General features: G+C 41.5%; 1 protein-coding gene across 25 annotated transcripts in view; it reads left to right on the top strand.

Annotated features, from left to right (window-relative positions):
• Positions 1-12779, top strand: part of EPB41L3 (erythrocyte membrane protein band 4.1 like 3) — a 102837-nt gene that overhangs the window by 36778 nt on the left and 53280 nt on the right. For all 25 annotated transcript variants that reach the window (XM_071804228.1, XM_065832280.2, XM_065832276.2 and 22 more), the window contains exon 3: positions 2572-2769. In XM_071804228.1, coding sequence (XP_071660329.1) covers positions 2572-2769 — 198 coding nt within the window. The remainder of the gene's footprint in view (positions 1-2571; positions 2770-12779) is intronic.

Here is a 12779-nt window from a genome sequence, read left to right as displayed (position 1 = left end):
TTATGCTCAAAAATCACAAACCATGAAGCAACGTGTGCTGCGCTAAAGTTTAGTACACAACACTGAAAATACAGCAAAAATACACCACAGAGTTATCTCAGGGAAGAATTTAGGAGAAAATGCAGCTATGCTTGCAGAGTTCAAAATAATTCACTGAGTACATGGGTACGCTAGCCACATTTTTTTCCTGGATGCCAGGATGTCAGGTTTCTTTAGGAAGGAGAGGCTTAATACAGTCTGAAAGTACCTCAATGCCTGAACATGTCAGCATAGTTTGAGAGATCTTCTCTAATAGTTCTTGGCATGTTTTGTTCTGCAGACAAATAAGAGAAAATCCTTCGTATGATTTTTAACCTAGACACATTCCCCTGGTCTTCATGTAGACAGGAACCTTAACAAACAAAGTAACCTCAATACAATTTTTAAAAAAATGTATAAATAAGCAAGTTTCTTCTGTAGTCTTGAGTTACCGAGTATCTTCATGTGAAGGAAAATAACCACCAATAAGGACCAATAAAACTTATTTGTAGGCCGAAGATGCTTCTAAAATTTAAATGACTGTTGGGTGCTATGTGAAACTAATGAGCCACTGGCAGTGACAGTATATTTTCTACCACTTTTGCACCTACATGTGTGCATGTGCACCTTCCATGGCAGGTTTTTTTAACAAAACATGTGGATATCATCATAGACCCTCTCTGCCCACCAGCATCAGCACAGCTGTTCACAGAGACCCTAAGAGGAGACATCTGGCCTCGGTCGTGATAGAGGGGTAGTTGGCCTCAAGCCTTGCTCTGAGCCTGGAGTGGCTCTCCCCCTTCGTCACAGTCGCTGTGAGTGTTAAATGCTCAATAAACAGCTGACATGCATTGTGCCCTTCATCTCCCTCCAGCCTTCAAGATATGCAAGGACCTTGACATCCGGACGCAAGGTTGGTGTCCAAATGCTGGAAGGAGAAAGTCTTACAGTGCTGGAGCTGGATGGGAGAAGAGGTGGCTGGTGCTGTGCTGCTCCTGGGAAAGAACATCCACAGCTCAGGGGATGATGTGGATTTTGAAAGCAACTCTTGCTATTTTATCTTTCTAGTCTCCCCACCCGTGGAAGCCCAGAAGCCCATTGCTATATTCTCTCTGGCAGGGAAAGGAGAAGTGTGGGGTCTTGCCCCACCTCTTTGCAGTTTGGTGGGTGCTGGCACTGTCAGTAGCACAGCTGACTCCAAATTTCTCTTTCCACCATACACCCGAAGGCAGGGGAAAGCTTATGGCTTGTTTGTATGAAATCTCTTGGGGAAAGTTCCCTGGGATTTAGTGGTACGCTGTTGTTACTGGTTATACGATGCAAGGTTGTTTTGGTCTCAAAGCAGATTAAAGCCTTTGGATGGATTTGCTCCGTTCTCATGAAGTTTTATTATATACAATGAATGGAAACAGACTTGGAGGATTAATTTACAATATCTTTCCAGTAAAGCTTGTTGCCTGTTACACTGAAATAATTCAGAGCCAAAAGAGTTATTTTCTTTTCCTTGTAGTGAGATAATGGAAAGATGTTATTTTTATTTCATTTTATTTAAGCTTAGTTTAGGTATTACTGCACTCCTGTTGAGGTTTTGTTTGGAGACCATGAGGGGCATAACTGATGAGAAAGGTAATGACTGCGGCACAGTGCTGTTGCTAGGAAGGGTGAAATGCTGTAGAGCTGTTTTGGCTTTCATCTGCTACCGTGGAGAGTCCCACGGGCTGTGCTGCATCATGGTAACTCTTCAAATGGTCTGACCCTCAGATAAACCCAAGCAAAAACAACCACGGTTGTTTCTCCTTGCCCCTTTTTCCTCCAGAATATTTGTCTTGCAAATAGTACCTACTTTTCGACAGCTTGAGGGACTTATCGGGCATCTGCAGAGAGCAAAACTCAGCCTCTCATCCTGTACTTACCATCCATTAGCCAGTCGGCTGCACATAAAAGTTGTTTGGCCCCTCACTTCCTTCCTGTTTGTTTAACCCTTTGGTTGGGCACTTCAGGAATCTTTTGTTTGCCCAGGTATGTCAGCATCCCCTGGCAAATTCACACTGTCATGGAGGGATCTGCACCCTCATTTAGGGAACTCTTTTCCCACTGATAGCGAAATTAGTGCAGACCTGATGGTCTTTTCCTGTTCCATATGACACCATGGAAGTGTCTCATGATTTGATAGGTACAGGACTTAAAAGTAGTATCAAGAAACTGTAGGAACTGTTCATCACAAAGTTTACCAATTATTCAGCATTTTCAACAGACCAAAAAAGCTGGTCCAAGAAGTCCAAGTGGGATTTTTCACCTATGGAAAAAGTGGAAACCTAAAGTATTTTCATATATGCCCCTCCTTCATGGGTATTCTGTACATTTTGGAGTGACAGGGGAGGGCAGGGAAGAATGTGAGGAATCTTTTCAATGGATAAAGAAGACTCAGTCCTGCATCAGGGGCTTTCTTTTGCATGCCACATGCTAGGCTCTCCTAGTTGGGTGCAGGGTGCACAGTGTACTGCATTACATGATTGGTTTATCTCACTTCAAAACTTATCTTTCTCTTCATAGACCACAGAAAAAGAACAGGAGTTTGCTGCTGCGAGTGCAAAACAACTGGAATACCAACAGCTAGAGGACGACAAGCTCTCTCAAAAATCATCGTCCAGCAAACTTTCCAAATCTCCTCTAAAGATCGTCAAGAAACCGAAAAATATGCAGTGCAAAGTGACGCTCTTGGATGGATCGGAATATGCGTGTGAAGTAGAGGTACATTGTGTTTTGTCTTCTTCATCCTACGTGGAGAAAAATATTTGAAATTAGATTCCTGATTTAAGCAAAAGTATGAATGGCCTGATATTTCACCAATGCCAAGCACAGAGATGCTTCCATTGTTTCCTCTGGACTCTGGAGAAGTTGCGTAGATTTGAGCTGGGTGAGGGATTGTGAGCAGTTCCTGGAACAGCCAGAGACTTTGGATTAATTTTATGTCAGCACATGCCACAGCAGAATGCAAAAAAAAAATTAATTATAGGCAGCAGAGCTCATAAATGAAGAAGAAATTAATCCCATAGGGCTTATCTTTTCCTTGGTACTCTGCTAAGTTGAGACTCTACGTTGAGTCACTGTCCAGACAGTAATTCTGACCATCGTGAGATCAGCAGGGGAATGAGAGATGCCCAGGGGAGGCGGGGGAAATGTCAGGAGCAAACAGCAGGGAGAATGGGAAGTTTTACATGATTCTCCACAATGTCTGTGAATCATAACTGTGTCTGAATGTTACTGGCAGAAAGATGCTGGTGGTTTTCTGTAAGGAAACTTGCCTTCTGCAGAGATTTTGCCAGGAGCTGCTTTTGGGAGGGATGGTCTTTGCTGCACTGTCACTTGGGAACTGATGCGTGCCTGTGGGCAGACTCATGCTAAGAGGACACCTTGCCTTCAATTCCATAAGGTCATGGTGAGGCAGAGCATGAGCATATTCAGAATGTCATAGTGGACATGAGCAAATCTCAGAGTGGATCAGTTTCTCCATTCAGCCTTCCCAGCCATGTCACCAAGGTAGACTTTGGACAGTGGATCAACCTATCCTGAGCCTGCTTTAGGTCAGGAGGCCACAAGCAGTGGCCGGGAGGGGAAGAATGCGTGTTGGAGGGCTTGGCAAAACCAGCACTCCTTTGGGCAACCACAGGGTGTGGCAGAGAAGAAAAGGCACCTGAGGTGGACAGAAGAGTATAAAGATAAAGATGAGCTAGTCTGCAGGCTTGAAAGGAGAACAGACAGGAACACACAGAAGGAGAGAGGGTGAAGGAAAGGAGTATCTGACTGGGAGTGAATCCTGACGCCTTTACAATCAGGTGACACTCCGCCCTTGCACCCTCCAACCGCTCTTGTTTTAAGTGCTTTAGGGAGCGACAGATGAGGAAGAAGTTTATGATTTTTATTTATCCATGGCTTTACCGTTTCAGCCGAATTTCTCTGTGCTAACACAGGAGCTGTGATTTTATTACTCTTCCAGCTACTTAGCCATCATGCTGTCGAATATTATTTAGTTTCACTGGCCAAGTCCTGTGTTATTTCCTTCAGACTAGCGATAGCTATCTGGCCACATACTTTGTGACTATTAAATTGTCATTTCTTGACCTGTGGTCCCAGTTTTGCCTGTCATGAATAGTGTGTGAACCCTTAAGCTGGAAGAATGACTAATACTGGCTTTGATGGAAAGAGTCAAACTCATTTCAGCTTTTGCCACTTGTTATACAATGTGAGTCACTTTTTGGAATACAATCAAGGAAATCTTACCAAATAGGATTTCTATGGAAATCTGGTCTAGCAGGCTGAGCTTTGTGAAAGTATAAGATGGAACAGAAGGGGAGATTTTTTATGTTAGACTTCTGCTTATGCACAAAAATGCTGTGAATAATGCTTTCTTTTAGGAAGTTTCACTTTTTTGCTAAACTTGGACTCTGTTGAAGTGTCAAACTACTAGCATATAGAAGCCATCATTTTTTATTGCTTGTCAGATTTTTCTGCTTTGCCAGTGCTGAATAGCTCTTGAATAATGTCAAATATAAATTTTTTCTACTTATGCTGCTGAAATATTTTGAAGTGGTATTGACTGTCATCAATAATCACTATATCTGCTTCTAAGATGGTTAGACTTTCTAGGCAGGATGTAATATTGGTACGAATAGAACTCCTAAAAGGATGAATCCTCAAATGATTTAAGCTATGATGATGAGCAAACGATTGGGTGCATTGAAAGAGAATTTAGTTAGGAGGCACAGATATTTCAGGGAGTGGTTTAAAAGGCGCAGATATTTCTGGGAACAAATGCAACTGGAGTGAAGCGTGTATTTACATGTCTTAAACGAATGATACAGACTTTGCATCCTTCCCGGGTGGTACTGTCAGCATACCGTGTGTATTGAGGATGCAACTGTATGTACCTCTGGCACAGACAATGTGGGAACACTTGGTAGATCCCCAGGGGAGTCCATTCCATTTGCATAAAGTTCAGCTACAGCAAAAGGGTCCTGTGTCCAGCCAGGAGAAATGATGTGACTTTCACTGTGCTTTTGGTCCTGGGGAGAAAAATTACATACAAAGGGAGTTAGCAGGGCAGGGACACTGAAGGTCTGTCTCAGGTGACACCTCAGGAAACCCTGTAGGAGGCTGAAGGTTAGGTTCTCCTACAGTAATTTTAGATAATAACAAAGTTCTGTGGCTGTTTCACAGAAACTCAGTGCTGTAGCTTGAGAAATAATCTGTCACATTTCAGAAAAATGCTGTCGTTTTTAAGGATGGCCTATGAGTCAACTTACTGTATCCCTTTAAACTATGGAAAAAAATACATATATAAAAAAACATACTGAAAGACCTAAGAAATTATGGAGGTCAGTAAATTCCCCAAGATTAATTCCTTAAATAAAGGAGAGAGGAGAAGACAACACATGCCCGTCAAATATTTAAAAGTACCATTCTTTGTGGTTTACCCACTTAACTGCAACTTTTGGTGTGGATGGTGGCCCAGGGCAGAGATGTGACAATCAGTGGATGTGAGTCAGAAGCATTATCCAGTGTTGTCATCTCTTGTCTTCCAACTCTGTGTGTCATGCTTCTACCCACTGAAGGCTGCAAAACAATGTAATTGAGAAGGACCAGAAACTTAGAAACCTAAAGCTAGAATAATAGCTCTGTCAGTGAATATTGATTTGGATGTGGGCCAGATATTTATCCCTCCAGAACTGCATTCCCTCATCTGGGAGTTGTGAATCATTATAGAATCCATCAGTTACTCTATAGAGAGTGCTTTGCAAATGGCAAATGCTTTTATATATGTTAAATATTAATAAAATTTAAAGGAGCTTATTGCTCTCAAGTAGAGCACAACTTACAGCTTATCAATTATGTGTTCATCCAGCTAATGACTTGACAGCTGAAATAGCACGTACGCACAGATTGAGATGCTTCTGAGGAAGGTGTGGTTAATCCATTATCCTCTTGGTATCCTTTGTTGCAGAAGCCCCTCTTTCTTATTCCATATTTAATGCTGAGCATCATCGCTGTCTTCTGCTGTATCTTTCAGTCTGTCTCACATCCAGTACTTTTCATTTGTGACACCACGAGTTTTTCATGTTGTATGAGATATATCTACAGAGGAAAATGTCATGGAGGTATCTTCAAAGCTGAGGTTAACAATGGTTCATCTCATGTGGTATCTATTCACTGAAAGGATCTTAAGCAAATGTTGGGTAAAAGCTCTCTCCTGAGGCTCCACAGTGCTACAGCCTGTGTGTTTTATCTAACCTGACCCAGAAAGTCTTTCATGCAGTAAGACATTACAAGCCAAAATCAGGTTAAGTAGGTAACCCAGCTTGGTCATTCATTCTCCTCCAAAAACATAAACCAGAAGTATTACCATCTGTATCCACGCTGCCCCTCTTGTCTAGGAGACTATAGATGGTAGCAGTGGGCTTATTTAGGAGAGGTGTTTCCTTTCAGTGGTAGGATGGCCATCTAATAATGCTTCACCTGTCCAGGGACAGCTGTTGGCTTTTGGAGAAGTATTTTCTATACGCTGATATTGTCCCTGATACTTCATCGAAGAAAAACAACCTTAGGGTGTCTCTGTGGTTCTCCCGTGTCCTGAAGAAACTGGACACTTCTAATGGGCACTCAGTCACAGGAGTCAATGCCATCTGCTCAGGTGGATGCTGAGTGGTGATTTCCACCTAGATGTGCAATGCTGCTGGAAATGGTTCTCTTTGGGCTCTTCATTGCACTCTCCCAGCCAGCATAGGGGTCAGAAATGCTCTTTCTCAAAAGCAGCCTAGTCCACACCTGGGGCCAAAACTGCACCACAAAGAGGGTGCTGAAGACTTATCTGTTAAGCAGGCTAGACCTATACTTTGCATTTGCTGGTTTGAAGAACCAAAGGTAAAGCAAGATCCAAGACTGAAAAATTGATTTCAGATAACCTTAAAAGAGACAGTGAATGCACTAGTTCAGATTTTCGTAACGCACAAGAAAACAAGCAGAAATAACTTATTTCTGGGTCCTTCCCACATTAAATAGGTGTTTTCAAGTGCTGTAGTGCAGTTATGTTATTTCTAGGGTTTATTTCCCTCCTCTTCCCTCTCTGCCCCACATCAATTTTCTGTTATCTAGACTACTGCATTGTAATTAAAAGATGCAAGTGGAATCAGCTGTCATCCTCTCTCTTACATGTACCCTAATTTGAAGTGTCTTCCCAAAACAGGATGAAATTTGCCTTCATCGTTTTTGCTCTAAACATATACATGTTATTAATCACAAAGTGAGATCAGAAAGCTGTAACATAATCTGTCTAAATAAATGGTAGAATAATTAGATTTCATTTTCAAAGGCTCAGCTGTCTGAGCCCATTGGTAATTTATACTCTTTCTTCGTTCTTCTACTGCTCAAACTTTCTTATCGTGCAGGATACCAGTAAATGAAAACAAATGTTTCCGTGGCATCTCCACAGCCTTACATCAAACAGCATACATTACCATAGGATTCAGGTAGGCTGCAGAGCATGTGGAAAGCTGACATCTCAGAAAGCATCACTGGTATCCCCCCAACTTCTTGGTGAGTGGGGGTCAGCTGAGGTAGGAGAGGGCTGGTAAAAATACAGTGTGTTTGTTTGTTTGTTTTTTCCCCAGATTCCTCAGACAGGCTGCTGCTGGGACCTGGGCAGTAGTTGGGTGTCCTATGGTGTAGCTGCTGCTACACCTTTGTGATGAACCCCTAGTGACTTCCTCCCTGATGGAGGCCCCATTTCTTTAGTGGGTTTCCCTGTGTCCTCAGGTGACTTTGCATTAACATACTTGAGTTGAAATGGTGAGATTTATTTCCGTACATTTGAACCCAGGATTTATAACATGCACAGAGGCAGACTGGAGTGAGCAGATCTCTTTCTGCCCTGCACAAATATGTGCTGAAACAACTTTCCAGGGACAAAATGGTCATGAAAGACATAAATTCTCACATAGGATGGAGTCTTGCATTTCGCTTGAATTTTTCTTTTTCTGTTAAAAAGTGAGAGTACATGGATGCTTCCTTGATAAATAAGTTGTTAGGGATGGTTGAAGGACAGGCTTGAAGAACAGAGAACAAACAAGCTTCTTTCTGCTCTGCCACCACTGCCAGAAATGAAAGAGAGTGGTGGTTGACTTCAAATGCTTCCAGTGTTTCTTTTCCTGATTTTCCAAATCTGGTTTGCAAGACCACCTCTGGAGGAAAAACCCTTCTGTGTGTCTGTATGGCAGTGGGGAACACATGGCCCTGTTGTCTCCCTCTCCATGCGGTATCCAAGCTGACTCTTCCCCAGGAGCCATCTCATTGCCAACCTGCTCTCTGCTGTTGCACAGGGAGTTTAATAACATTGAATTTCTCATCCGTTTTGAGGTAGGCTTTAAGGTCAAGAGGGGAACCTCTGTAATAAGATGCACTCTGCTTTCTGAAGGATACAATTTCAGTGACCCCTCCGCACATTTTAATTGTTTAATTAATTCCACACAGTCTTTACATGTGAAACTGATTACTCAATGCAAGAGGGAATTTTTTTAATAAGTCTTTTCCTTTTGACCTACTCATTGCTTACATTTCAGTTAATTTAATATGAAGAGCTTTGTTTTCAGTTTTTGGGCCGTCCCCGGGATGTGTTTCAGTAAATGTGACAGGACTGAGATGCTTCGTTGCCGTTACACGGAATGTTTTATGTCCCCAGACCCACTAATTAGGGCTGACTTAGATTAGCTAGGGGATTCAGTTAAGGTCTATGTTACCTGACACATGTCAGTAGGAGTCTCAGTATTTCCTGAATATGTTCCAGCTGAATAGAGTTAGTACACAACGCTTCTAGCTGCTTTTTCCAAATACCGTGTACAGCTTTTTATTAGCTAAAATATTTGTCACTTGAGGAAGCACAATGTTCTGGAAATCAATACCGATGTTGTCCAGCTCATAATAATCAACTAAGAGGCTGAGTAGAGATAGTTTTCTTTGCTTCAGTTTTATATTTGAAACAAAACCAAACGTGTTAAGGCTACCTTTTTAGTATGTTGGGGGTTTTTGGTTTATTTTGTTTGGATGGTTAGGTTTTTTTAGGTTTTTCACTCAAATCAGAAAAATCTAAATGACAATAAGTAATTCCTGGCTGAACCGTGTTTTGGAAATGCCACGAGGCGGAGGAAGGATGCTGGTGTGGCACTTGTGGGGCTGCAGCTTTTCCTCCTCACCAGGAGAAGCTCAGTTCCCCCAGCTCCTTTTACAGCTGGGAACATCTGTACTGCATGATATTCAGGGAAAAGGTCTCTTAGAACCTTGGTAGGAAAACACATCTACAGGATTAAACAGCTGGGGTCTCTTGTATTTCCTCCAGTTAACATGCCAGTATTTTACAGAGACTGAAGGAGAACCAAGAATTAAACCCTTCAGATATTGCACCTAGTAAACAACAGGTTGGGCTTTAAATTCTACCTTTTGCACAGTTGGGGGACATGGTTGAAATTAAAAAAAATGTCAGTAGTTTAAAGTAACAAATAAAGGATTGTATGTGTCTTCTCCACATCCATTTTCTTCATCTAGTCCTCTTATCTCTTGCCTTTTGTTAATAGTTTCTGCAAATGATTTGGGCAGTGAAATGATGGGTTTAGCAAAGATCTTCATTTTGAGACTTTGGAGGCACCAGCAGTTTTTCATAATGGTGAAAACTATTGAGAGAGGTTGACCTACATTGACAAATATTTTCAGCTGCCATTAAACTGCATTTTCTAGGGAATAAATGATTAGCTGAGAACTTCTTAGTGAAATGTTGCCTCTGGTTCCCTCCTCTTGATGCACCACTTGGACATGAGTCAGGCAACAAGAGCTTGTTCTCTATATGGTGAAGTTTTAAAAAATTTTTTAGTCAGGCTCATTGCTGGGTAACCTGTTTGCAAGAGCCCTCGAGAGGGTGATCTTTTACCCATCTTCAGTCCCAGACAGATAGAGGTCTCTTGGCTCCAGGTGTTCTGTCCTTGTCACTGTCCTTGCTGATGGTGCATTGATCCTTCCACGTTTGTTTGTCCTCACCTCAGAGATCCTGCTGCTTCTTACCAGCACCCAACCTATGTATGACTTTTAAAGTAATACTGGGATACAAATCACAAAGAGTGAATGAAGGGCTTTGCTTACACCTTTCCCTTCCCCTAACAGATGGTCAGAATTTAAAACCTCCTGCTATATCTGGACGTGTCCATCTCCCCCGTGCCCATCGTCCCAGAGAAGTTGCTGGTTTTCTTGGCACTGACTAGTGACACTTCTGCCAAGCCTCCCTGCATTTTGTCACATTTTCTGCCCCATTTCTGTGTTATTTGAGTGCCTGTTACCTGCTCCAGCTCCCGACTGAGCTGTCTGAATTAATCTCCAACTCTGTTGTAGTTGTTCCCATTTTGTAGATGCTGTCTCCATGTTAACACTTAGAATTGCTGTTTCCAGACCAAAACCAGTAAATGTTGACTTTATCATCATCTTCTAAAAATATTAGTTATCATATAAAATCCTAGCACCTCATATGGGTGATTTTTTTTCCAGCTGAGCCCCATGAAGTGTTCACTGGGTTACTTTTATGTTTTCTTATCCCTTTCTGTTGATACAGTGAAAAAAAATATCAGAGATGGGACTGGGTGGTGAGGAAATACCTGCTTCTAAAGCAAAGCTTTCATAGGGAGCAAGGTCTGTCTCTCATGGCTTATCTTGCTCTGGCAGAAATGGTTTTGATCTGAAGTGGATAAATCTTGGATGTAGCTTAAGAATAGGCTGTGTTGTTTTACTTGACAACCCCAGCATTAATGGTGTGATAACGTCTAAGGTACTCCAAATCTAAAAGCCTGATTGTTGTGCTGCCTCTCCTGCCTCAAGAGCATCTTTCTGTACTGTGGTTTGTGCGGTGTGAGGTTTTTTTTGTTCTTGTGTTTTGTTTGGGGTTTGTTTGGGGTTTTTTTATGGTTTTTCTTTGTGGTTTTTTGTGTTTTGTTTTGTTTTGTTTTTCTCGACTCTAACCTGGAAATGTAGGTCAGGGAGAGCTCTCTGGCTTTTAAATTCATATGGCCAGATTACTCTCTTAATCAGACTATGTTGACAGTAGAGCTTTCTTCAGCTGAAAAGAAACATAATGTTTATGGATGATTTTTGGTGATATATGCCAGTAACTATTTATAGTACAGGTAACGGTTGGTTCCCCTCTCTGTGTTGGTGCTAGGCTTGTACATGGTTAACAGTTACACAGGAGAGAAGAGTGTTTGCTGTGCTCACCCATGTACAGGTAGAATAAGGAAAATATTTATATTTATAACCCCTACTGCTGTAATGAAACCCAAGAGACCCACTTGTGTTAACGCAGAGTGTCTTGCAGGAGGCAGTAGGGCAATCAGGCGGCATTAAGCCAGTGGATCAGCTGCACATCTTGTTAAAATCCAAGCCCAAACAATCTGTGTTCTCAAGAAAGCTGAACAAGGGTGGTACTTTCTCTGTTGAAAAGCCTCCAAAATCGTGGACTATGGTTGATTATTTTATGTCAGGATATAACAAATCCGTGAGGCTAATCAATGTGCTGAGAATTGAACTTCTGCTAGAGAAATAGTATCCACTGTTTTCTACCTTTATCAGAGAGTAGTACTTGTAAGCTGTTACCAGATCTCAGTTTTTACAGTACAAATTCTGTTGATGCACTTGGGATGCCCAAGCATTTGATAATCATCACATTTGATGGGTATTTCTGTAGCTGTTGTGCACATGCAGCCGTGGCTGTTAGTTTGCATGTATAAAGACACACTCCAGAGTATTTATTATTTCTCAGGTGCCTCCTTTTGCTGCTTTGCATTGCCACGAAGTGCCTGCTTTTTTCCTAAGCATGCAAACTGTATAACACACACATGAGTACCCTTAGAGCTCATGTGATGCCACTGCTGTTGTGATCTCTGCTGCTGATGTTGAAGGCAAAAACCCTAATTTGGTTTGATGCCAGAATCGGGACTAGGTCACCAATCCTCTTACTGGGATTTAGCAGTCCACTGGGTTTTTTTAGATTAGTGTTGGCTTTTTAGGATTGCAAGCTCGAACGGCATTAAAGAAGGTTGCCCCCGATAAAAACTATGCCATGTTATACAATGTCATTGCTACTTGATGCAGGTATGTAACTACAGCTTAGATACTGTTATTTATTTATCTAAGTGCTTGTATTAAATACTTAGGAGACAGGTGTCAGAAAAGGTTATTTTCAGGAATGGTAATACATTTCAATGTTCTATATTACATTAAATATCAATGAACTGATAAATTATAGTGCTACCATGATGGGAAGAAAAAGAAAATGATCAGTCGTCACTGTATGTCAAAATACCTTCTAGTCTACTGTAAGTTTTCTAATGTGGTATTCATTTCCATGTGCAGAGCAGTGTGGGATAGAGTTCTAAATTAAAAAGCAGAGATAAAGGCAAAATACTACTGCAATTTTTATTTCAAACTATTAGAATGTATTAGTCACCTACTGGGATGTATATGCAAGTTCACACATTAAAAAGTTAATAAGGGAACAGAACATTTGGAGAGCTTGTGTTAGCGTGCAGCTTTCAGGAAAAGTATTTCCTTATATGAAATGTATTAACATTGGGGGGGAAAAAAAAGCCTTTTTAACACAGCTTTTATTAAACTAAATCTTTCTGAAATTGCCTAGTACTTAGTTCTCCCTGCATTTGGCTAAATAGTTCATTCAGTGG

This window comes from Patagioenas fasciata, chromosome 2 (genome assembly GCF_037038585.1).
Source record: "Patagioenas fasciata isolate bPatFas1 chromosome 2, bPatFas1.hap1, whole genome shotgun sequence".
NCBI lineage: Eukaryota > Metazoa > Chordata > Aves > Columbiformes > Columbidae > Patagioenas > Patagioenas fasciata.
Note: the sequence above shows the minus strand (reverse complement) of the source record. Positions and strands in the feature narration are given on the sequence as shown.